The sequence below is a fragment of the Volvox carteri genome (genome assembly GCF_000143455.1).
Source record: "Volvox carteri f. nagariensis unplaced genomic scaffold VOLCAscaffold_51, whole genome shotgun sequence".
In the NCBI taxonomy this organism is placed as follows: domain Eukaryota; kingdom Viridiplantae; phylum Chlorophyta; class Chlorophyceae; order Chlamydomonadales; family Volvocaceae; genus Volvox; species Volvox carteri.
In genome coordinates, this window is record NW_003307594.1 from 640,637 (window position 1) to 665,519 (window position 24,883).

Below are 24,883 nucleotides of genomic sequence, written 5' to 3' on the forward strand. Positions count from 1 at the left end.
GTTTATGATTGTTGATTGTTCAGTAGCTATCATATGCCGATGTTGATGCCCACGTTCCTTGGAAGTTTCAAAAGAAAGGGGGCCATCATCACAATACCTCCGGGCGACTGGCCCCAATCGAATATATTAAAGGGTCCCTTTGCCTAACTTACTTGTTAACCCAATATACCACGACACGCAAGGTTACATCCCGCTGAACCCGGAGCCTATACGTGGTGAACACTGTCGACAAGCTCCCAAATCCTCAATCTTAGGCGCTGACGGCGGCGAAGGCCCCGCCGCTGAACTTCCATCGTCGATGCTGCAGTCAACCTCAGTAACGGCAGCGGCAGCAGCTACAGATCCCTTTGCCGCCGGCGTGGCGGCCAACGACGGCGGTATCAGCGAGGCCTTGCGCATAATTGGGAATGTCATGCAATCCGATGGCGCAAGTAGGATGCGTGGCGGCATTCGCAGCAGTCGGCCGAGGGGCACATGGCGTCGTACCGAGACGCAAGCTAGAGTGCTGTTAAGGAGGTGGGATTGTACGACCCGCGTTCGGACCAAATGGATTACAGGACCGTCGTTGCTGCAACTGCTGGTCTTCACGGGGCCCGCCATGGTGCTGGATCCGACTTCCACTTCGCATCGCTGTTCCAAGGCGGTTGCGGCGCAGTTTAATTGATTGGTGGCACGCTGCTGTGCAGCAGCGTTTGGCGGCTGGGCTGAGGCAGACCCATTGGGTCGCGGCTGGGAGCCATGCCTGGTTACTGTTGATGCCGCGAGCCCATGCCTTTCCGCTTTCGCAGATGCGCGATCTGGATATTAATTTCGACCTTTCGTCCAAAACTCAAGCCTTGTTCGTGACGCTATGCAACTGATTGCTTTCCCATGCCTCTACCTACGCCCTGCGTCGGTCATTAAGTAGCAATAAACATATCTCATTCGTCAAACTGAACCCTATCCATCATTCTGCAGCCCAAGGCTAACTGCCGACCACAGCCGAAATGGGAACTGGCTGAGAGAAGCCCTGAGAGAAAACCTTGTCAACATCTGAAGCAGAAGGCTTCGACTCCTGCAAGTCCCTCCACAGCCCCCAAATTCTATCTAGACAACCATTGAACCCATATTCTTTCACCACTAGAACCTATGTCGCCACAACGCGACCCCGAGCAAGACTCTAGATGTCACCAGACGGATGCCGAGCACACTTAGCAAAGACATGCGCTTGTTTCTTTTAATTATCGTCAATGGAACTGGACGCGACGGTCACAAGAAACTTCTGGCCGGCCGCTGGCACCCACCAGCTGGGGGAAGAAGTTCGCTGCGCAAGCTCGCCCAGTCCTTTCTATTCGTCGTCTCCACCAGCGTCGCTTCCATCCCCATCCTTGCCGCCGGCCGCAGCACCTCCCCTCTCCTTGTAAGCTTTCATGGCCTCCGCGTACCTCACCTTGTCCTTTGCGGCCATCTGCTCGTAAGGGGCCTTCTCATCCGCGCCCATGCCCTTCCAGCGCTCACCCAGCATCTTGCCAATCTCGCCAAAGGCGATACCTACGCATCAAAGTTGTCAGATGCGAGTAATGCCGACATTTTGCAGTGTGAATTAGACTTCTTATGGTAAGAGACGCGGGGTGTCTAAAATTGTGGTGTCACGAAAATCCTAGAATTTAAACTTATGCCAGGAAATTCCTCTGGCCCCCTTTTCCATCCCCCGGGCTGGGCGCAGCCTGGCACATGGACACATGCCTAAATTCGCACAAAAAAAGGATTGCTTTATGCCACTCAACCTTACCTGGATTCTCCGCCTTGACCTTCTCACGATTGGCGTTGGAGAAGTACATAAAACCTGTGAGGTTTTTCTTGGGCGCATTCGGATCCTTAGGCTTCCGCTCCTTCTTGGGCTTGGCACCCTCCGCGCCATCGGCCTTGGCCGCCCCCTTGCCCTTACCCTTGGCCGCTCCCTTGCCGTCTGCAGCATCACTGCCACCCGCTGCCTCTACCTTTGGCGGGGCTTTCTCTGCACACGGAACAGGATTATCAAAACATAGGAGGATAAAGCAGAATTTGGCTACTTGCCAAAGTGTTCGAATCTGGGAAGGCATGGAAAGGACATGGAAGCGTAATCCGTCCACAGATCATCACTTTGGCTGCAACGCACGAAAGGCTGCATCCAGCGATAAGACAGCAACACCGTTGCCAGATGACAGCACCGGGCACGGACCTTTCGCGGGCTTCTTTGCTGGCCTCTCTTCCGCATCGCCGCCGCTGTCCTTCCTCTTGCCCTTGCCCTTGAAGGCGTCTGCGGAGACACCTGCAATTAAAATTTAGGCCTTGCGTAAGATTCGTGGCAGGAATGACCTTGCGTTGAGACAGAAAATTTAGTCCCTATACGTCAACAGCCTTCTCGCCTGACAAAAGTGCCAACAACATGATGCTTAATTAGCATCTGTTGTAGAGACCGGATCTGTGCAGGTCCTTCCATCGCTCACCTTCCTCCTCAATCATCTCCGCGTCGCTCTCTCCGTCTTCGTCCTCGTCCTCGCTACTCTCGCTGCCTCCGCTGGCGTCGAAGTCCTCGTCCTCGTCATCCTCATCATAGTCCGCCTCCGCAGCAGCGCGGCGCATACCTAAGGCATCGTGAGCGATACATGCCTTCATGTGCGCACTTCCGCAGAAATGCAGGCAATACTGGAAACGGCAGCGCAACCAACATGCCTCACGCACCCAGTTCGCAAGTATTGTGCATCTGCCATGACGGGCTAGGCGGTTTGCCTTTAATCTCAGGCAAACCATGCATAAATGGGACATCTTCCCCGAGCGTCGCAGTGCGCGGGCTAACCAACCGGGCTAACGAGCCATTTGTTGCAGCGCTATGGGCACCTACCTGGGTCCATATCGTCCTCCGCATCCACACCAGCGTGCGCACCACCGGGGCCACGTTTGGCGGAAGCCAGATTCTCGATAGGAATCTTCTTCGTGTTGATAAACTCGAATAGATTTCCCCACTCAGAGCGCTGGATGTTTCTGTGACAGGGGGACGCCCATGTCCATCTGAATATGTCGGTATACACGTTTAACAGCACTGCTACAACAAAAACATGAAGCACCTTGGAATGAGCCTAATCAACGACGAGTGTACCTCTCTTCGACGTACGAAGCTTTGCGGGACTTGATGAGGCTGCCCCTCGTCGTGACGTACCCTGCCAACCGACCCACCTGAACATGTGCTCAGTGCCGCCCTTGAGCCGGATAACCAGATCGAATGTGCGCACGGAAGACGACACGGCACCGCTGCCTTGGCGCGCAAACTCCACGGACTCAATGTCGTTGTCTGGGATGAGCAGCGGGGGTTTATGGACGTAGAAGAAGCCGCGGTCCAACGGGTACAGCTGCACAAATTCCAAAGGCCCCAGAATTGTTATCTTGTTGGCGCATTTATTCGCTCAATGAAAATTTGCAAATTCCTTGCCATGGGACTATCGAATTCCACTCCGACGGAACGCATCCCAGGACGCCCCAGACCCCTGCACTTAAGAGATAACCCCAAAACGTCCGAACCCTGCCGCGCACCTGTCCATCGTCCGCCTTGTAGGAGCAGCGAACTGAGAAGCCGTCTCCGGCAGCGTTGCGGAAATGTCCCGGCTTGGTGATGCGGGCTCCCGACAATCCGCGCAGAAGCTTGGCGAATACTTCGTGCACAGGTCCAGACATTTCTGAAGACAGCTTGCCACCATTCTGTGGGTTCCAGGGTGGCCAAAAACATACTACTAATACCCTCGTGTATTGTGCCATGCTAGTGAACGCACGAAGGGCGCCCTGTCACGTTACAAGCTGCTTAGCTGGTAGCTGGGCACCGATTTACCTTCTCGTTCTTGGAAACGAGCGCCTCCTCCGATATGTCGAGCTCTACGGTGATGTCGTCCTCCGTGGGGAACTGGCACAACAGGTGCGCGTAGTAGGTCTGGCAGACAGGGAAGCACACGGGGGCGGTTGTGTTTGGGTGCGTCATGTGCAGCAAGGAAAACAACACCCGTGCGAAAGGGATGAACAACGATGTACGTGGAGCAGATAACGAGGTTGCAGTCGGGAAACCCTCACGAATGCAAGCTGCGCAGCACCCCTATCCGGTTACCGCAGTAACACACACCCGAAGTGTATAGAGTTATGTCGCCCCCCGCCGACCCCCTTGCCGACGGCGCGGCCAAAGGATAACATGACATGTTGAAAGGAAACACAGTAACCGTCGTCACCGACCTGGCCTTTGCGAATGGGCGGGTCCAGCGAGATGACCACCAACGTGTGCGGGGTGTTCTGTTTCGGAAGGATGAAAATGCGCTGGATGGAGGTGTAACGGACCTTGAAGTCTTGGGACTGCAGGGCAGGCACGGTGAGGAAGCGGAAGACATAGCGGGGTTTAAGGACTACATTCACTGTGGGTTCGCACGTCGGAATTGCTGGATTTATGCCTTAGCTGGTAATAATTTGATTGTCTAGTTTAAGACTGGTCGCGTCCTCCCACAACCATTCTCCAGGCAGCAAAATCCCTAGGTTCCATCGTATGCGTAGCGTCTATATCCCCACTTCGCGACCCTCCCGTCGAACATTACATACCTAACCCAGGAGCCAACGCACGCACTTCAAGAAGTCCTTTCCTGCATATTTCGATAACAACGTGTTTACCCCCCGCCCGTCCACATTACACCTCCTGCGCACCGTTCCCTATTAGTCCCTCAAATGCCCCGCGCGCTCACCCTACAGCTCTCGCAACCCTCCCATTTCTAACTCCCTTTCTGTCACCAAGACTACACTGAGGTGAAACCCAGTTCCACCCCAATTACCTGCCCACCCAGTTGCAGGTAGCCCAGATGCATCTCGATATCGAAGCGACCGCGGGGCGCCAGGATGCCCACCTCGCTGAACACGCACACGGGCTCGTCCGCAGCAGCCGCCTCCGTGTCGGCATGGGGCAAAAGAGCATCCAACAAAGCCTGCGCTCAACGCACGCGAGCGCCAAGAGGGATATTTGACATACTAGGTGCGCGGTAAAGTGCACGACACTTTGCCACTCCCGCTTCTGCTCCCCGGTCCGCAACAACTCCATTCCCCTGAACGAACGCTTATGTCTTGGCTGGAGTCCCTTCAGCCGAAAGTGTGAGCTCATGCTTGTGGCCAGGCTATCGTATCTCAGTACAGCTACAGATATCTGTTACCGGTTCAATAGGTTGTTATCCTAACGCTGGACATGGGCAGACTCACCCCCCCCCAAACCTCATATTCGCCCGCACCTTGGAGGCTGGCACGTCCTCCCCACGAGCCGGGAATTCCTCGTTTCCTGGCGGCACGTAGAATGCCAGCTCCTGCAGCATGTCCTCTGCCACCTCGCCACCCGTATCGTCAACATGCAGCTCCAGCATCACGTCATCCTGCCCGGGGGCCCCCATTTGGCGTGCCACTGAGTAAACAAGGCAAAGTCGTGGGCTAGATGTTGCATATTAGTTTCGTGCAATAAAATGCAATACTTGGTGTGTATGAGGCGATAACTTTCCCGACTCCCAAGCCAAATCGGAAAACGACACTAGCGACGGTACTTCAAACCTCTCCGCCCCCCGACTTCGCTTCCTGGCCCACTTACCTTCATTTGCTGTGCTGTGCACACGTCCGCCAAGGGCAGCTCAAATGCTACCTTGCTGCCAACCATAAAGGCCAGGGACGCGCCACGCAGCTGGACAGCACCCCAGTTATGACCTGACGTGGAGAGCGCCTCCTCTGAAATGCCTTCTGGGTGATCAAGCGCATTACGGGCATAATGCTGCAAGGCGTCCAGGTCCTGAAGTGGGGGTTGACATAACCGGTGTGTGGACATACCAGGGAGCCCCAGACAGGGTTAGTAATACTGGTGTGACAACCACGACGCCAATCTCTGTGCCCAACATCCTTTTACGGTCCGCTTGTATATGCTCGGTTTGTGCTGTACACCTGTGCCGTACACCTCCCTATGGGGGAACATACGCATGCTGAGCCTCTTCAAGCACGCGCGGCGAGGTTCGAAACCCTGGCTGCAGCATGCGTTCCCACGGGCGAAAAGGTCTGTCGTGTAGCACCACCCGCAAAACAAAACATGCTCTCATCAGATTGCGGCGGCAGCAGTTCCCCGACTTGATGTGCAGTGCTGAGGCTTCCTCTATGGTTCCACCTAGACGTACACAAAAGGCAGCAAGGTCTCACCCAGCCCCATACGCACCTTGTCCCTGAAGCCAAGGAAGTTTAAGGTTGTTGCACCCTTACGGCGCACGCTCAGCTGGCAACCCCTAGGTACCTTGGTCCACGAGAGACCTTCAACTTCCTCCTTCTTGACCTCGACGTTTTTGCCGCCTTGCTTTCGTCGCCAAACGAAACCAGCAGGAGTTAACTTTAATTGACCCGACGACTGCAGGCGCCAGAACAAGAAGTCTGTTGTCAAGTGTTCCGTTAGCGCCGGCTAACATTCAAGCTGGGTGCGGCGTCAGTCAAGTCCCCTCACCACGCCACCCCTGCTTCCCAGCCAGATCTCTCCAAAAGCCTGCACGCCCTCAGCCATTGCAGCCGGCCTGGGCTGGGCCGGGGAGACCGGCCCTTATCGAATTAGTAGATCCCAGCGAACAATATTCCTGATAAGAACACTGGATCGCAAGAAGAAATAACCTCCTGGGTGTCCTCTAGCTTTGCCGAGAGAGCTCAAAATTTTATAAACAATAATGGCGCGAATGCATAAAAGAACGACGCAGCTGAATTAGCTAGCAATAAAGTCATCTAGTTATACCCTTTGAAGACAAAAGAAAAGTACTTCGGTTTGTTGCCATGCTGAGGATGACGCGCGAATTTCCGTACAGGTCTGGCTCCGCATGGGATTGTTAGTCTGACGCTATCCCATTGAGCACAAACTAGGCCGTAAGGGTGAGGGTGCAGTTCCTTATCATCGTCCGGTTTCGGGGACTGCAAAATGGTCTGCAAATAGAGGGAGCCTGACACGGTCCGACCCCCTTATTTCTCAGTCCTGCCGTGATGCGTTACAGTAGCTAAGTCACCAACCGCTAGCTTGGCTGGGTAGTAAAAAACCGCTTGCGAAACCCCGTCTCAACACCAACCCATTGTGAAAGTTGCACTAGTGGCCGATAGTAATGACAGTTACCTGTGTTGCACCGGTAAAACCTTTAGGGCCTCAACGCCCCGACGAGGGCCAAAGAGCCATACCAGCGACCCACCCGAGGCCAGCGACAACCAGGGACCGCTGCATTGCGGCAATCTAGGAATGCCTGGATGGGTGGAGGGAAAACTAGAGGTCACTGTCCCAGCAGCGCGACACACCTCCTGGTAAGAGTCAAAACAACGGCAGTTAAAGAACCAATGCGCCTGTGGGATCCAAATAGAGTCTCTGCATCCCTTGCCGTACTGCGTCGTATGCATGCACCCCGCTTCCACGCACCACGGCAGTTCCTTCGCAATAGCTTGCCTATCTATCTCTACACTCATACTTCGCTTCGAGTTGTCATGTTTATTTCAACCGCCAGGAGCCGTCCTACTGGTGTGTTGAGGCTTCCCACAAATTTACTGACACGCTTTCTCGTGGTACCTTGCTCATCACCTGGAACAGGAAAGGAACGCAAACGGGTGTGGACCGCCTTAGTGTGCCCTAGATGCCAGCACACGCCCTACGACATCTATCAGAACCATTTGCAAGCCTGTGTATTGCAAAACGGAATTGCGAGTGCTGTGGTACCCGATCAGCATCGCCCACTGTCGCTCCGCCATTTGCCGGTCTGAGGGCAAGACTAAGGGACGATGGCGCCGGCGTCCTGCAGAAAGCCGCCGTTGCGTCGATAATCCGTCGATCCGGTGAGCGACAGCCGGGCCGGAGAAAACCCCCCATGATGGCTACAGCGCCAAAGGAAACTGGCAGGATAATTCTGCTTAAAACTCAGCAGGCAGCATGCAACGTAGCACCCTCATCCGCGACTGACCGATATTACATTTGGGCCCGGCACTTCGCCTCAATAGCCCAGTCCTGCCCGTGGCGGCTGTTTTCATCCCTTGCAGACCATTCCCTGTGCGCCCTGTGCACGGACGTTGGATCGGACAGGCAAATGCATCTCAGGCGTCCAACGAGCAATCCATCACACGCAGATAGGAAACAACAAACAGCAGCTTGCTAGGCTGATGCTAGTGTAGATTGCCGCACGGCGAGTTGAAGGATAGAAAACTGGATAGCAGAAGACCTAACATCCATACAGCTTGCGTTGCAGCTGATCATCAAACGGCATCATAAGGGTACAGACTTAACGCCACGGAATGAACCGACAACAATCCACAAGACCGCCATCTACACATCAGCCCTTTCCACACAGCCTACATCCACCTGCAGCGTTCTGGCATGGCCGTGAGCAATGGCGAAGCCACACCGGCTTGTGACCCACAAGGTTGTGAACCAACTGTCGGCCATGCGCCAGACGTGGAAACCCTATGGCCTCCAACACCTCCCTAGTCGTCCTCAAACAACTTGCTCAGTCCATCCGCCCCAACCCCAACCTCGTGCCCTTTTGCCAACCTGCCTTCGCAAACCACGCGCATTCCCATGCTTGCATAATGCCGTGGGTTTGGGCCCCATCCCTACCCTACTACAAATCCCAGCCCCCGCAGCTCCCCCTCGTCCTGCAGGCGCTCTACTCGGCTTTCGTCGGCGGCACTAGCTGTGCCGTGACGATGTCGTTTATGCGCGGATACGTCGCCCGTTCATCTAGCTGCGCTTGCGCCCATAGTAGCAGCTTCAGCAGCAGCGGCAGGCGGGGTTCCCGTTCCTGTGCCTGGCTCTGCAGAATGGCCGCATTAAGCTCGCTGGCGGTCTTTTGCCGCTGTGCCACGTCCATGAGGTCGCCGACAGGGCTGGCGTTGGTGTCCTCGAACGCCAGAAGTGCCACGGTCCGCTCTGGTGGTGGATGTGACGTTTACACGGCAGCGTCAGATGCACTCTCACGGTAAAGTGGCAGTGGCAAATACACAGCAACTCCAAGCCAAATCATGCCAAGAAGGCAAGAAGCCCTGGACCACCTCCCTGCATCAATCCAATGCTGAATACTTGTGTTCTGCTCAGGACCGGTGCAATCACAGCACAGGACCAACGGAATGGTCCCCTGCACTGCCAACTACTACATGCGCTCTAGTGTTGGCAGGCGGCAAGGCTCAGTCTGAATGCCACCCTGTGCCGAGCAACCATCCTGGATTGTCCTGTCAGTGGGTTGAAGCCTCGCTCGCGGTGCCTGCAGCGTAATGTGAACTAATTCACCGAACCGTTGCCCAGTCCCAACTCACTTGCAATTGATGGAGGCCTTCCTACGACAGCCCTCATTGTCTCTTCAGGTACCGTATTGGTACCATTCAATGTAATAGGCCGGTTTCACATCACGCACCACTCACCTAGCTCTTCCAAGAACTCCGCGTTTTCCTCCGCCAGGGGTGCCAAGTTTTCTTGCGCAAAATCTAGTGCAGACTCCACATTCCCGGCACGTATGAGTTCTATGAGCCGCTGCTGTTGGAGGTGGAAAAAGAGCTTGGGCTGGGATTCCAAGATCTGCCAGGTGGGGAGGTAAACAAAATATAAGCCACCACATTCACGGCCCGCAAAGGATATTGTATCGGCTCAGGGTTGTATCGCCTCAGGGTTCAGCATCCTCCCAGGTGTCATGTGTGCGACACCGGAACAGGTTCGTTCCACCCCTAACGTGGCTATGGCACATATGCAGTGCTGTACGCACGTGTCACATGAGACACCGTTGCACAAGTGCTTGCCAATACGGCTGCAAAGACCGTTGCTTGGGCGCGATTAGTACGACAGGAGAACGTCGTCCCTGAAATTTGTCCGCTCTGAAGTTTGGAGAACACATTGCAGGTCGCCCGCACACTCGAGCACAGAAGGTATAATGCTGTGACGTGCCGCCAGGCGGCGCACCTCGGGGTCCAAATCATTGACGCGCGCCACGGCCGCTTCCACATCGCCACTCTGGAGCGCTCTTCGAACCTCCATGCGGTCTGTAATGGCGTCTAGGTTTACACCTGGCGCTGTGCCACTCTCCTTCGCAAACATCCGTGCCGCTTCAACGTACCCCTGCCGTAGCGTCAACAGCAAGGCAAATTCACACAGCCGAGAAGTCTGGGTTACTGTTGTGGCGTGCCCCTGCGAACAAAGATGTCTGCCGCGGCCCATGCGGAGAATTTGCCACCCACTGCGAGCCCCAACTAACTACTTGCTTACCTCGGTTACCAGGAAATTCATGATAAGCTTATTCATATCATCCTTTGGAACCCGAACAGCAGCGAGTTTTGATTCCCAGGCATCCAAAGGGATATGTTTTCTGCTCCCAGCCTGTGGAACCATAATCGTGAAGTAAGGTCGCATTCATCCTCGCTGTTCGATAGATGTGGAGGCACAGCTCAACTTCTCACCTCAACCCGTCCCATCTTGGTAAGATATCAATTAACGTATGCCTGGTTGGAAAAGTGGAAGTTTCGTTACGCAACGTAGGTGCAAGCAGTCATAGAGTCATGTGCTCTGTAGGGACTGTCGCTCCCGTCATTCTATCAAGAAACGGCTCCTCATAGATCCCTGCATGTCACATGACTATACATACTTGGTATGTTCCTTGAGACTAGGTCTTCGTACCTTCGGGCTCCGAAGCCCAGCGCGGTAAAGCCTGTTTTGCTGTTCCCTCTTTCCATTGCATGCGACATTCCTAGGTCGAGCTCATTTGAGACGTTTACACTTTTTAAATGCAATTACACAGTTTCCTTTATCGCAACGACATCAGTGCGACAGGCTTTCAGAAACTAGAACTTTAAGAGCGGACTGAGTCTCGCAGGCATAGTTCAGCTGATGATGTTAACCCAACTATAGTGTCCAAGACGCGAGTGAGTAGGTGTATCTCGCGAAGAGAGACAGTAAGGCGGTTTTAACCTTCAGAGGCAAGATGCCCACCGTGTCCCTATTCGAGTACATTGCGGCGAAGCTAGAGGAGCCGCCCCTCACCCCGGAAGAGGTAGGGAGGGTTAAGGCGCTGCATTGACTCTTAAAAGTTCCTACTCCACGGTGTTTGCGCAGCTTGAGTTCTTCGCGGAGCATGAGAAGATTGAGATCATCCCCAACTTCACCCTTAACCTTCCCAACAGCATGCTCACGTGCATAGAGGTATGTTCCAAGCGTGCACTGATGTGGCATTGACGCTCAGCACTCAGTTCGGCGTGTACCATACTTCGCAGGGCACGTACGGCCCATTTCGTCCAAACATACCTATCAAGGTGCCTTTATATCTAGCACTGTCATTGTATCGGCGAGGAAAATGCCGCATCCAGCTGCCGGCCTGGATGGCCAAGGAGGACCTTAAAGGTGTGGATGAGAAAACGGGCCCCCAGGCTATCGGATAGCTTGCCTCCATGGCAGCAAGAGAGAAGTGAACCGAATGTTTGCGTAGAATACCTGCAGAACCTTCACATCGGTAAGCGATTTACCTTCGCCTGCGCTCTGCTTTTTTAAGGAACCCTAGAGGAGGAGCGGACGCATCCGCAGTACTTCCAGCCGGTGCCGCAGTACTACGTGGAGATCAGCAAATTGCTGTTCACCGAGGCGCGCGCGATCTTTGGCAGCAACAGTGAGCTATGCGAGGTACGTGGCTTACTTGCTTACTTGGTACAGATCGTAATAACGGGAGGCGACACGCATGTTGCATGGCACATGGATTTATTACATGTGTCTGACTATCGGAATCGTGCCCTGGGCTACATTTCTGCAAGCGTTGCACAAGAGGGTTCGCCTGTTATCCCCAGCAGCCTGCTAAGTACCAACAAGCAAGAGCGGCCTGAGCAACATGGGCCTTTACCTGTCCAATCTACCATGGCCCCCATCATGCACCGCACGAAACCAATGCAGATCCAGGACCTGATTGAGGAGCTTAAGAAAGTGCGAAACAGCAAGATCCTGGATGGGCTAAGGAAGGTTTCCGGGCCCATCACCGTCAAGCTCAACCACCTCAGCGCCACGGAAAGCAATAAGATCCGCCTGTTGTTTGAAAACTCGCTCAACATGTGGCACCAGCTCTCGAAGGCAAGACCCGCGTTGCTGCAATGCTATCTTGGTCCTCAGTTGTTGCATCGCACGCCGCCAATATTCCTGCCCCCAATACTCCCATTGCATTCTGTACCTGCTTTCCAGAATGACAAGGTCTGGCAGGAGAACCGGCTAGCAGGCACCGACACGCCGACGACGCTATAAGCCGCACGCTAGCCCATCGAGCGCGATAGGGCGTGCTACCTTTCTGGGCAAGGTCATATATTAAGTGCAGGTTGATTTGCTAGTCAAACTCAGTGTTGCCTGTATGCTGTCACTAGAGTGGCACGATGTACATCGTATTGCCTGGGTCCTTTCAAGTTGCACCTGCTGTCGCTCGGTCGAGTGTAACGTATGCATGCTCGGTCAGCGCACCGAAAAGTATGGTCACAACTTATGCTGCACACCCTCATCCTAGGAAACGCTCTGGAACCAACTCCACTCGTTCGTCGTCACGCAAGATGTCCATCCGTTCAGTCAAGAAGTCTGCGCGTAGCTAACATTCACGTCTAATCAAGTTCTTCCAAGTCAGCTGTGTCCATGCCATTCCCCTGATCATCACTGAGCGCAGGAGTGCCAACTGCAGCGCCAACGGGAACCTTTGTGGTCCCCCCCTCGCCAAGCCCTACAATATCCGATTCTGAGCTTTTGCAGTGCCCTGCAACGTTCAGCTCCGCCTGTGCAGCTTTTATAGATTCCAGGTACACTTTGGCATCCTCCTCGACTCTGCTATGCCACTGTCCCTCCGAAATGGCCTTTCCATCCCGTGCGAGCTGCTGCCGCTGGCTCGAAAGCTCTGCGTATGTTAGGTTCAGCGGTTCCGGGATGTTAGCCAGCTGCCAACAGACGCTTAGGAACCAATGTGCAACATTAAAAGTTTAATTGCATACAAACAGGGTCGAATCGCATGCCGCCTGCACCTGGGAACATATTTCTCAAGCTGCAAAGCAGATGACAAAGATCTACCTGGGGGCTCCTCCTCGCCAGGCCGAGCAGTGTATGCTGCCAATCGCTGGCGCGCCTCAATCAGTTCCGGTGGATCTTCCGCAAACTCGTACTCGCCGTCACTGAGATCATCTAACGCTGGGTCGGTGTCCCCCTCGGGAAGGCCAAGCCGTTTTCGCCGCTGGTATTGCACCAGTATCGCCATGGCCATACATGCAAGTTTTATTCATGGAAACGCACGTGGACAAGATGAAGGACGTTATGCCATCAATACCGCTGGGGTACCCATCGTACGAAGGGGTACGGGAGGAAAAAGGTTTCAGCCACTACATGGACGCATTGAGGAGCATAACTGCTACTTTAATCTTTACCTCCTGTTCCTTGTTGGTGGGCGCCGTGACCCTGACGCTGGAACATGAACACATACACGACGCGCATAGGTACAAATAGGTACAAGCTTGGTTGCCCTAATTTTTACCAGCTACCGGGAGGCTTTGAGAAGTTTGTGGAGAGCCTCTTATGCCATGGAGTCGTGTTACTCACCTCGCGCCAGCCCTGTGCCCGCATTTGCATCATGAACTCATGGTTCTTGCGATTGTGCTCCTCCTCCTCCTCCTTGAGCTTATTGCGCATGGCTCTCTCCGCTTCCAAGCCGCCCTCAAGCCTGAAAAATAAGCGAGCATCTTATGACAGACGCAGCCATACAAAGCAGCATGCCTGTATGCGTTATGGAAACTAATATGTACGGCGATGCATATTGTGCGATGCTGCCTCGTCTGCTCAGTTCCATGGACGGGCCATCCAAAATCAGCAAACGTCGGCCTCCGTAACGGTTATCACATGCCTTAGTGCCTCTCAAAGGAAATGCCCACTTGCGCCATCGTGTCCGCTTGTCCTGCTGCTTACCATGCCTCAGCGACTTTGCGCTCATTGTCGAACACTGGCCGGTCGTCGAGGTATGTTAGGGTAGGAATGCTAGTGATGATCACCTTGCGATAATTCCGGATGTTTGAGACGACTGGATTGCCTTTTAAGTATAGGCAGCGCAGATCCGGGATCTGCTTGAGGATATCGAGGATAGCCGGATCTGACAATTGGTTGTTCTGCAAATCTAGCGTTTGCAATGATGTGCACTCTGCAAGGTGCTCAACCGACTCCAGCGTGGCCAGGTGGTTGTGCGTTGCTATAAGGGTGCGAAGGTTCTTGCAGCACGACAGCCCCTCTAAGCAGGTTAGTTGGTTGTTGCTGATGTTAAGGGTGTCCAGGTTCTCCACAGCCTCCAGGTTGGTAATCTTATAGATACAGTTCTGTTGCACATACCTGAGGCATTGTAAGGGGGATAGCATTACAGCATGTCGAAGAGGAACAGGAATGGGCCGTGACTGTGACGTGAGTGCTGTGTACTGCATCCTGCGAGATCCAATCCCAACCTACAAGCACTTAAGTTCCTTCAACGGCGGTAGCCCCTCCAAACTCTCCAGCACGTTGCCCTCCAGGAATAAGGCCTTTAGGTTAACGTAGTCTTCGAGGCAAGCAATTTGCGAAAAGCCCTTAAAGTTGCAGTAAAGCTTGTCGTTTAAGGAAGGCGTCCGATACAGTTGGTTTTGTTTACATATCTCTAGTAGCGCTTCTTTTGTCATGCAGGCACACATGATCGCGTTCCTGGCCCCGCGGCCCGTGACCCAAGCTTAAATGGTCTGTAAAAATGCCTACAGTCCAGTTTCTATTTAGAGAGTTAATTCAACGGAGGTCCTTACAATATTTCCACTTTTGCTCAATACGTTTCTATTGTCGTACAATAGCATGGATCCGGACTTACAGAGAAAACCACTCGAAACAACTACGCTAGCAACACCTTATCATAACAGGACAACTACCCGTGTTTGCATTATTCTACTTCTAGGATGAAACCTACTCCTGAACTGTAGTCGGTTAGGCCGGTGGAAGGGTGTGACAGCCAAACGGGAATGGCGGACGCCCAGGCCTCCCTGACGATCCTAGCAGAAGAGCTCGATATAGAAAAACTTAAGCTAGCTCTTCTTGACATCAACGTGCTGCTGGAGCCGCTCCTGGACTTGGGCCGGGTTGGAAAGGTTAATGCCGAAGCTTTGCGGCCAGTCGCCCGCTCACACGGCTCTGTTGTGACGTCGCTCCTCAAGTCCATGGGATGCCGCCTTTCTCCCGATTCAAAGCACAGCCACGACCTTATGCTCGTATTTGGTGACGCGGCGTCACTTGGCCTCAATGCTCTCGACTGCCTGCGCCCGGTGATCAAAACTTCCCAGCATGAATTAGATATACAGAGATACAACTTTGTCCGGAAACTGGCAGGGCATGGGCTTCATGAGCATGCGATGGTGCAAGGAAAGGTGTTGCTCGCATCAGCGGCCACGAGCCCAGGCACCATAACTGGCCCCAGCGACCTCCATATCGCAGCTGTGGCAAACCTGCTTGTCTGTTACTCAGCTCTGGTGAAGCAGGGAGCGAGCCGGGCTGAAGCGTTATGGAGGGACATCCACGGTCCTGTTGACAGCTTGCTTTCTCTGGCCAGGTTGGACTAAAATTTCTGCAAGTGTCTGCACGGGGACAGTCGACAGAAGAGTGACCATCTGCTTGCCCATTTATCACACACAGGGAGGCGGTAGACACCCATGAAGCAGCGAATCGGCTTGACGTGGTGTTGAAATGCCTCAGCAAGGTGAGGGGTTTCATTCACAGAAGCTTAGGCCTACAAGTGCATCCGAGCTTTTCGGGCATAAGAACACCAAATGCGAGACCCACTATTTGTGTCCCCGTGGTTACAGGTGGTGGAGACGCTGCAGTACGCATGTGTGGCACGAAATCTAAGCCCGGCGGCAGTTGCACAGCAGCTGAGTGCACTGACATCTTGTGGCGCCTTATGCCGGCAGGAGCAGGCGGTCCAGCAAGTACGACTGTCTATCTAGGTTTCCAGGCAGCACCACATGCACGGGCGCCGCAGGCATGTAACTTAAAACCCCATCCGCAGATGCTTGTGGATGATGCTGCAGCGGCACCAGATACGGTAAAACTTGTGATGACGGAGGCTCTGCTCCACTTAATCACTTCCGATGGTGGGTTCTTCGATTCGAGCTTTGGACCTGCGCTAAGAATCAAACATGAGTCCCCCTGCTCCTTTCTCTCCCGTACGTTTTCCGCGGACCAGGGTCACTGTCGGAGCATCTAGTGCCCGTGATTCACCAACTCATTTTGAGGCTTGGGCAGAAGCGGACGGGTCCTGCGCCGCCGGTAGACTATCGGTCAGTTTCAACGTACCCGTATGCCTGCCGATCCCTAAAGGACAACTCTCTGAGGTTGTAGGTGCCTCGCCGCATGCAGGTTGCATGGAGGACAGCCTTTGGAAATCGTGGTGCACTCAGCATTGGCGTTGCCACATTGCAGCCTCAGCGATGTGCCCGATGAACGGCTTTGTGCTATCCTTAATTCATTAAGTTCCGTCGTATCGAATTTTTCAGTCGATTCTGGAGCATCGGGCCAACCTAACCGTAGGCTGCAATGGTGCTGCCTGGACGGACTGCGCGTATCAGTATCCGGCAATTTGACGCAGCTGCTGAGCGCACCTCAGTCAGCAGGTTAGACTATAGGATGTTCCCAGTTTCGTTCATGGTCGGGTTACGGTTCATACAGCACAACAACAATTATTACCGTTCTAACTTTATCCGCTCCGACGTTAACAACATTGCCCAGGCGGGAACTTACCTGTCCTTGCGCAATGCATGGAACTTCTCTGCGGCGCCAGCTTGGACCTTCTGGAAGACGGTGATTCTGCGGATGCTGACGTGGTGAGTCCCTGACTTTGGGGAGGCCAGCGCTCCAGCATCGCATTAATAGTTAACCGGTTCGTCTGCACGCAGGCGGTTCCTAGCGGTACCTCAGCCGTGACGACTGCCGTGCGTTTGCTAGTAGCACATGCTCTTTGCACAGGCCAGTTGTCTGCCCTTCGCGAGGACATGTCTCGGTACGTGGAGCTGCTTAAGCGGCTGCTTACCAGTCCTAAACATCGTTATCGGCATGGTGGTTCGGCCAGTGTTGAGCCTGCACTCCTCCACAGCTTGTCAGCGTCACTCGGGAATGCAGGTATGCCTAGCTGAGAGCAACCCGTTCACCGCATTTTACTGATGATGGCTTTGTCTACGCCTCATAGGTCTTGACCTGCTTCAGGCGCAGCATGCAGCACCTGCAGCTGTCTTGCTTCAGGCAGCAGCAGACCTGGCCCTTGAGCGTGTGCGTCAATTACGAGCTCTGCGCAGTCTGGTCCCAGAGACGGACATCTTACAGCTGATTAAGAAGTGCAAGGCGCACGTCATGGCTCTTCAGCAGCTCTCGCTACATGAGGATGCCATGGCAGCATCGGGAGCTTGCGTGGCCCATTTGCATATGGTGAGCTCAATGTGACCTCATCTGCCATTGCAAGGTGGCCCTGTGCAAGCTCAATTCAAAGGTTAATTCGCCTCATAAACCGATTGCTTGAAACCTTGCAGTTCGTCGATGGCAGGGCCCATCTCTTCCGGTCAATCACGAAACTGTTCGTGCAGTCAAGCCTGGCGACCTTTGACGCCGCTTCAGCGTCAGCAGCGATGGCCGTTGCACCTCTAACAGCTTCCGGAGGGGGGACTACAGGTGCACCGGCGGCACCCTGCAAAGCTCAAAGGCGCGGCGGTCGCCTGCAGCGGATGCAAGCAAACACGCAGTCGCAGGGTTCTCATGCCCCTGGGCAGCCGTCTCAGGGAGACGTAAGCCCTGCAAGCACAAGCGACGCGGTCATCGGCAGGCTGATTGCGGTGACCAAGACTGGAACAGCGGTGCCGCGAGCCTTGGTGCAGTTCCTGGCTGCGGCTGCCATTCGAGAAAGGGGTGGACGATCAGGTCTTTTGAATGCCCTGGACATGTATGCTGTACAAGAGCTCGAAGTGGTGCGGGACGAAAGCAAACGCCGTGAGGAGGATAGCCTCCAGTCGCTTTACAGCAATGCTGTGCTAGGTGAGGATTCGCCCCAACCGTATGGCTTGTCTGGTACGTACTCTTTTTCCCTTTCGTTAAAAGCCATTACAGCTCGGTTTCCCATCTTTCACTGCTCAGGTGCCTTGCACGCATGCTCCAGCGCCGCTGGAAGCAGCCAGATCCCCCATGCGCGGGAGCTGCTAGTTAAGGCAGTGATTTCCAATGCTACCCTTGAGGCGCAGACGTGCGACCTGCGCTTCTGCTGCGAGCTTCTGGACGCCCATGCAGTTCAGATATCAAAAACTGGGGTCTTGCCCGCCGCTGAGCTGGGCCTGCTGGATTCCGCCGCGCTCGCGCACGCGCAACTTGGCTTATGCTTGGCGCAATCTCAAATGTCTGGGCGCAGTTGCCTGGTAGGTGCACTGTGCATATTTATGAACGAATCTTAGGAGGGATTGCTACTCGTTGGGAGGAGCTGTACGTAGCTAGGACGTCCTGCTACCGCAGCAGTGTGTCCTAAGTCAACGAGAACCGTCCTAATTAATGGGCCTGGCTTTGATCGGCGGCGGCATATAAGCGCCATGCTGCAGCGCATCCTGATGTGCATTTCGCGTTCGTTCGGTATCACAGCCCTGAGCGCATCCTTGCGTCCATCGGCAGGCCGACACTGACGCAGTGGATCACATGAACCGAGCAATATCTTTATGGAATCAGCTGCTGGAAGCATGTGGCAGGAGTGGTGCGGGTTTGCTGCTCAGGATGCCGCAGGCAACGCTGCATGCAGCCCTACAAGTGCAGCAGTTCGTACACCTTCGCAATGGCAAGATGGCTAGCTACAGCGGGGAAATCATCTGGCGGCTGATGTCCAATCTGGACTCCCAGGTGAGTTTCACCGAATGCTCCCTGTCCACAGCAATATCTTAAGAGGGCAGCAACGCTATTTGTGCGTGGATCGTCACTAACCGCAGGTGAAACTTCGTGAGCAACACATTTACCTGCTGTCATCAACGATGCCGTTCACGTCGTGCACGGCATGGACATTTACCGCCCAGCCAACTGCACCCCTCGCCGAGGCGTTTGAGGATATGCAGCAGCACAGAAAGCTAGCAGATGTCCTAAAGATGACGGAGCCGGTCAGGTACGCAAACTAAACCTGTCGGATGCATTTGTCGCACACGGTACTCATGACGTGTCGGTGACGGATGCAGGAACATTTACGCTAGCGGCGCGACCGACCATGTTGCAGCTGCTGCCATCGCGGAGTCCTGTGCCATGGAGCTAGAGCACAGCGGCTTTTTGCGCCATGGTTCGGCGTCGCTACTGTTGCGCAGTCAGTGCTGCCAGCTGGCAGCTGCCGCCTACCTACGTGCGGGCAAAACGGCGTCCGCTTATGTACAGGCTCAGGAGGCACTGCGCATCACATGTAGCCTGTTCATCCTCCTCGATTGCCCAGCTCTTCCTTACCAGAATGCTGCGGCCAGAGGCAGCGGGCCGGCTACGTCGACCGCAACGGACCAGTGCGACATGACGCCAGCTGAAGCGGCGGCAGCTGCCATCAAGTCGGGTGCTACGACGACTGTGCTGGATTATGCTGCGGAAGACTACCCAAGCAATGCAAAGCAGCAGGCTAATGACGACGCGGTACTGTTTGCCAGCTCTAACACGGGAAATGGAGCTCTAGAAATGCGGTCTAGCCGTGGATTTAGCATCGGTCTGGCATGGGCAGTTGCGGCGGCGCACCTTGCGTCCCTGCACAATGCGGCCCGCGTGTTTGAGGCGGCAGGCTGCGCTGAGGACGCCATCTGCCTCTGGAAAGAATGCAGTCGCACAGCAGAGCTTTTTGGTGCAAATGGCGTGCAGTTGCTGTGCAGTGGCTATTTGGCAGAGCTATCATGCCGGCGGGGCGATGCGGAAACTGCAGCCGCACAAGTGGAAACGGCAGATGTGGCCATGAGCATGTACGACGTCCACGTCGCAAAAAGTGACCTGCACGCGGCCGACGCGGCATTGCTAACTGCCCATGTGTGCTCAGCCCGTGCGCGGCTCGCGTTATTGCATCAATGCCATGACCAGGTTAATGATGCCAGCCACAAGGGCACGGCTGCATGCTGCATTGCCGTGGCGGCAGCCCAACAAGACCTGGCAAGCGCATGCCAACAGGGCTGCACCAAGACTGCTCCGATGCGCCGTGATGTCTTAGCTTGGCATGGCATTTGCCTACGCGCTCAGCTCGACAGGATGCGTGCCGAGGCCTTGCTTCAGGATGGCCGCCGCCAAGAAGCGGCTCAACTCCTGGACAGTGCGTTGGTTCAGCTCCAGCAGGCAGCAACCACGAGCTCCAGCCGCAGCGCTGCTGAAGTCTGGCCGGTGGCTTATGGGCTCCTGCTGGCGCACCGGGCAACTGCAACGTCACCGGCCGCTTTGCTGGCCAGCGACAGCGCGTCAGTCGTGGGCCTGGGCCTGGGCCATAACGGCCCCAACAGCTGCCTTGCAAAGCACGGTTTAGACCAGACATCAAGCAGCGATACATCAGACACGACCGATAGGTTATCAGGAGCTGACCAGTCAATAAAGAGGGGTAAGATCTATGTGCCTATAAAGCATCACTTTTTGTGGACGCATATAAGTAAGATTCCTGCATCTGGCTGCATTAGTGCTTATAGAGGCACATGTTGGACAATGCCGCAGGTGGAAAGCCTAACGCCAGCAGCGGCTCGTCCAAAAGCCTTCCTAAGCGTCAGCCGCGGCTGCAAGATGCGCGGCAAGCAGACGGCGCTACGTCGTTCGACGATGCTGGTGCCGTATGTTGGAGCGTCCCTGCATTGCTCCAATCTTTGCAGCTCTGCTGGCAGTTGCCGCTGGCTGCCGTGTACGCCTGCCGTCAGCTTTTGAATGCTGCTATTGCGCTGGGCCTGCCCTACGCGGCAACCATGTTCCTGCACCTAGGGCAGGGAATGTCGTACGCTCAAGAGCAGGCTCTGCAGCAGGAGTCCAGACGTTTTGCGTCCCAGATTGTCCGACAGCTTCCAGATGCAACTGATTTGGACATCTGCACGCAGCGTAACCCTCAGGACAATGGAGATATGGAGGCCAATGGGATCGCCTGCAGCTCAGGGCAATCTGAGTTCATCCTTACAGCGGGCATCCGTGAAGTTGCCATGTCGATGCTCTCGGAGATTCACTTGAAAAACGCCAGCATTACTGACACCCTTCTGTACCTTGAGAACTGTGCGGAGACGTGGGTACACCGGGCGCTTAGTATCCTTCCGCCAGATGTTGTAGTCTCCTGCATCACCCAAGACACCCAAGGTGCGATTGGTAAGATCGTAGGATTACCTCTGCTGTCTGGCTTTGTGTCGCACCATCTCGCTTAGGCGTCCTTGCTTGTTTGCTTAATGCTTATTGGACCCTTCACCGTACACAGGTGGCCAGCTGCTTGTGGGCCGCCTTACCCATGGTGGCGCGCCCTTGTTGGCGGTCTTGCCGGGCGCCCGTGCTGGCGTTTCTGGGCGACAGCCAACCGAGTGCTCTGCTGCAGGACGCCTTCCCAGTCACGTTCTGGACCGCTGTGTTGCTCGGCTGCACCAGCTGCTTGAGGAGAGCGGCGACAGCATGCACATGGACCAAGACGCGGCTTCGTCACAGAGCCATAAAGTTAAATGGTGGAAGGTAAGTGCCATGAGCATCTAGCGCGCCCCCATGCTGTTGACATGCAAGGCCATTGGGGATTCGGTGCGGGAGTGCGGCTGGCTTCTTACACGTGTTCATGGCAAGCTTCAATGCCAAGCTAAAATCTGCCCTATCCTAGCTAAGGACTTGTCATCGCCTTTCCTGAATCCCTGCTTAATGTGCGTGATTATGCAATCCTGCCACAGACGCGCGTTTCGCTAGATGAAGGTGTAAGGGGACTTCTACAGGAGCTTGATGAGCAGTGCCTAGGGCCGTGGCGGTGTCTCCTTTTGTCAGTTCCTAACGCACACCTTGAGGTCTGGCGGGCTGCCGCCGATGCCTTCATTGCCGAGCATTTCCCATCAGTACACAGCAGCGGCGAGGGGCATTGTGGCAGCCCTGCGGCAGTCCTGCGGGAGTTGGTCATAATTGCATTGTCAAGCATGCGCCACATGAAGGGTGGCGACCTGGCCGCATTGCTAGGTATTATCTGCAACCAGCTTGGACTTCATGGAGGCCAGTCCTTAACAACTGGCCTAGTGATGGAATTCGCAGCTGCTGAGGCTGCCGCACGAGTCCAGCTCTTGAAGCTGCCGCCCGACGAACAGAGCTCTGGCTCCATGCCATTTAGCACGAATGAGTCGCGGTGTGAACAGCCGTCGCCAGGGAGTGGTCCTACAGTGCCGCGGGGTCGCATTGGAACCGCCCCCACGACTCGCACACGGCCGGGTGCGGCATTTGAGTCACTGCACAACACAACAGCTGCTCACAGATTGGGCTTAAGTCGGCGGCCAGGATCTTCCAGCGGGGGCTCGGAGTCCGTGGACACGGATAACGCACCACCGCAGCCGGTGGGCGGGTTGGATGCACACGGTCGGGCAAGGCGGGCGACCCGCCCCACGTCAGTGCAGTCTGAGCCGGCCAGGCAAGTATTTGCTGCGGCAATCTCTTTTGTCAATTCGTCGAGGTAAAACTCGATGTCGGGTATATGTATGAGGAGTACTGTGAACTCATACATCCACTGTGACGTTTTCTGGTCAGGAGGGTGGGCAGGAAAGTAAGCAGGAGGTGGGCAGGGAAGCAGACAGGAAAATGGGCAGGACAGGAGGGTCGGCAGAAGTTTTACAGTAAGGAAAAGCTTGTGAACCCTGAACTTGTGAACCTCTCGCACTGACATCTTGTACCCATCTTCCATTCGGCGGTCGGCACATCGCAGCAGCCAGACAACTGCGTCCAGGTGTACTGGGCGTGGTGCCAGCACACGGTTAACGACTCGCTCTCGTGGAGGCACTGTGACCGTGACCGAGGATCAGCCTTCGGAGTGCAGTAAAGTGGATACTGCACATGGCATAGCCAGGACACCATCGACAACGGAACCCAGCAGCGGCACACCACAAGGTTCAAAGTCGGAGCTGGCAGGAACGGTGCAGCCAGCCGCTGGGCCAGTGCTCTTGGTGCTCAGCCCTGCGCTACACGCTCTCCCCTGGGAAAGCATTCCCTGCTGCCATGGCAAGGAGCTCTACCGCATTCTTAGCTTACAAGTTGCATGTGCAACGGCATCAGCACGAACCGAGATGCAACATGTGAACATATCAAGTGATCTAGATGGGCGGGTTGCAGCATTGAGGCACTGCGGCAGCCGTGGCATGACTGTAGCTGGTACGAGCGGGTCTGCAACGTCCGTTTTCTATGTGCTCAACCCAAGCAGCGACCTGGTCGAGTCCCAGCAATTTCTTCAGCCCATCCTCGAGGCGCAAGCCCATTGGAAGGTGGGTCCGCTTTATCACGTGATGCTTGCAAAGGTCTTTGGATGCTGGGCTCCAACACGTCAGGCAGTCCAACGCCTTACTAGCCACATCCCCAGAACAAAAACGTCCTCTCCTTCCATTTTCCCACAACCTCCCATTTTCCATTTAAGCTGCCTGTGTTTTCTGCTATGGTGGTGGTCCGGTATTACAGGGTATCACAGGCGAGCGGCCAAGCACCCAGGCGCTCCTCACCGCACTGCAGTCGCACGAGCTGTTCCTGTACTTCGGCCACGGTAGTGGCGAACAGTATCTACCCCTGCCCGCACTGCGCAAACTGCAGCGATGTGCGAGCTGCATGCTGATGGGCTGCAGCAGCGGGCGGCTCCGTTTGCACGGGGCATATGACCCATCCGGTGCAGCCGTGGCGTATTTGCTTGCAGGTGCGTATGACCTCGGGAGTTTTGTAACGAAATGTCGAACCGTATAGCTGGTTGATCATGCTCAACGGCTGCAGGGGCCAGGGGTAATTGAGATTTCCCTGTGGCGCGTATTGTTTCCTGAGCAATGCAAATTTCTCTTGCCCAGGTTGCCCTGCGCTGGTCGCGAACCTGTGGGACGTTACGGATCGGGACATCGACCGCTACGCCCAGGCGTTAATGCACTCCTGGCTTGGTTGCACTGCCTCGACGCCATCGGCCTCGACCGGCAGCAAATGCGGCATGGCTGGTGGGGCCAAGCGTGAGCGGCCTTGCTCGGACGTGGGGCCCAGCGAGCCGCTCGGTCTGGCAGTGACGCGCAGCCGTAGCGCATGCAAGCTTACGCATCTGATTGGCGCTGCACCGGTTTGCTATGGTTTGCCGTTTGGGCGTTGATTTGATGTGTGGCCTGCATCGTGAGGGACGCAGGTGCCTGCCATGCTAGGAGTACTTTTAGGCCGGCAGGGAAGCAAAGGTATCTGCGTGGTCACCTTTCACCTTTCTGCTCACTACGATGTAGGTAACTTCAATGACGTATTATAGGGTTTTCTGATGCAGGTGTGGGCATTCTAGGGTGTTACTTGTTTCAACGAACTCCGAGGCTAGGGTGTCGTACCGGCAGCAGGTGACGCAGAGCTGACGTAAAACGGCACGATTTTTAGGCGTTGTTTTCGCTGCAACGCCGCCTTCTGGCGTGTATGTTAACATTTCGTTGATAACTGCGTTTTTCCTTAATGTACAAAAGGCAAAGACATACGGCGTTAACAGAACTAATTGTCGCTTCTTTACGCTCTAGACCCTGAGTGGTACCATAATTTCTCCGTTTCGACTTCGATCGCTCGCCGTGATAATCCCGTATTACTGCTCCGTCTGACTTTGCTGTACCAATAACCAACCGGAGAACTAAATAATTCCGGCAACTTGTAGGTGCCTTTAACGGACGTTGTATACTGCTATAA

The 24,883-nt window shown here is 54.9% G+C and overlaps 5 protein-coding genes across 5 annotated transcripts; 2 read left to right on the forward strand and 3 right to left on the reverse strand.

Annotated features, from left to right (window-relative positions):
• Positions 1 to 791: 791 nt before the first annotated feature.
• Positions 792 to 6,712, reverse strand: VOLCADRAFT_76727 (uncharacterized protein). Its single transcript, XM_002955422.1, has 13 exons — positions 6,500 to 6,712; positions 6,221 to 6,406; positions 5,612 to 5,806; positions 5,265 to 5,402; positions 4,818 to 4,967; positions 4,234 to 4,350; positions 3,842 to 3,940; positions 3,550 to 3,714; positions 3,196 to 3,368; positions 2,864 to 3,003; positions 2,469 to 2,606; positions 1,772 to 1,948; positions 792 to 1,530 (listed from the first exon to the last, which is right to left on the reverse strand). The coding sequence occupies exons 1-13, from the start codon at positions 6,554 to 6,556 to the stop codon at positions 1,328 to 1,330; spliced, it is 1,938 nt and encodes a 645-aa protein (XP_002955468.1). The 5' UTR covers positions 6,557 to 6,712; the 3' UTR covers positions 792 to 1,327.
• Positions 6,713 to 8,675: 1,963 nt separating this feature from the next.
• VOLCADRAFT_65822 (uncharacterized protein) lies at positions 8,676 to 10,384 on the reverse strand (the record flags this gene model as incomplete). The annotated part of the gene is made up of 4 exons (XM_002955423.1): positions 8,676 to 8,938; positions 9,427 to 9,580; positions 9,959 to 10,114; positions 10,262 to 10,384. 4 exons carry the CDS (start codon positions 10,382 to 10,384, stop codon positions 8,676 to 8,678), a joined length of 696 nt encoding a protein of 231 aa, XP_002955469.1.
• A 589-nt stretch (positions 10,385 to 10,973) lies between these two features.
• VOLCADRAFT_96347 (uncharacterized protein) lies at positions 10,974 to 12,271 on the forward strand (the record flags this gene model as incomplete). Its single annotated transcript, XM_002955361.1, has 5 exons — positions 10,974 to 11,042; positions 11,105 to 11,191; positions 11,263 to 11,389; positions 11,538 to 11,665; positions 11,930 to 12,271. The coding sequence occupies 5 exons, from the start codon at positions 10,974 to 10,976 to the stop codon at positions 12,269 to 12,271; spliced, it is 753 nt and encodes a 250-aa protein (XP_002955407.1).
• A 1,682-nt stretch (positions 12,272 to 13,953) lies between these two features.
• mot60 (uncharacterized protein) lies at positions 13,954 to 14,691 on the reverse strand (the record flags this gene model as incomplete). The annotated part of the gene is made up of 2 exons (XM_002955424.1): positions 13,954 to 14,371; positions 14,486 to 14,691. 2 exons carry the CDS (start codon positions 14,689 to 14,691, stop codon positions 13,954 to 13,956), a joined length of 624 nt encoding a protein of 207 aa, XP_002955470.1.
• A 327-nt stretch (positions 14,692 to 15,018) lies between these two features.
• On the forward strand, positions 15,019 to 24,320 carry espA (separase; the record flags this gene model as incomplete). Its single annotated transcript, XM_002955362.1, has 19 exons — positions 15,019 to 15,602; positions 15,686 to 15,749; positions 15,856 to 15,978; positions 16,059 to 16,143; positions 16,236 to 16,329; positions 16,830 to 16,872; positions 16,945 to 17,167; positions 17,235 to 17,470; positions 17,809 to 18,070; positions 18,170 to 18,444; positions 18,692 to 18,913; positions 19,000 to 19,169; positions 19,240 to 20,609; positions 20,720 to 21,340; positions 21,456 to 21,700; positions 21,907 to 22,551; positions 23,008 to 23,469; positions 23,660 to 23,888; positions 24,034 to 24,320. 19 exons carry the CDS (start codon positions 15,019 to 15,021, stop codon positions 24,318 to 24,320), a joined length of 6,240 nt encoding a protein of 2,079 aa, XP_002955408.1.
• Between the last annotated feature and the right edge of the window lie 563 nt (positions 24,321 to 24,883).

Bases quoted from the DNA above. Each gene is read 5' to 3' on its own strand.
- VOLCADRAFT_76727 (XM_002955422.1), bottom strand. From the start codon at position 6,556: ATGGCTGAGGGCGTGCAGGCTTTTGGAGAGATCTGGCTGGGAAGCAGG. The intron at 3,941-4,233 runs GTCGGTGACGAC...CCTGTCTGCCAG, and splicing joins CGCCCATTCGCAAAGGCCAG to ACCTACTACGCGCACCTGTT. The intron at 3,715-3,841 runs GTAAATCGGTGC...TGGAACCCACAG, and splicing joins TCGTTTCCAAGAACGAGAAG to AATGGTGGCAAGCTGTCTTC.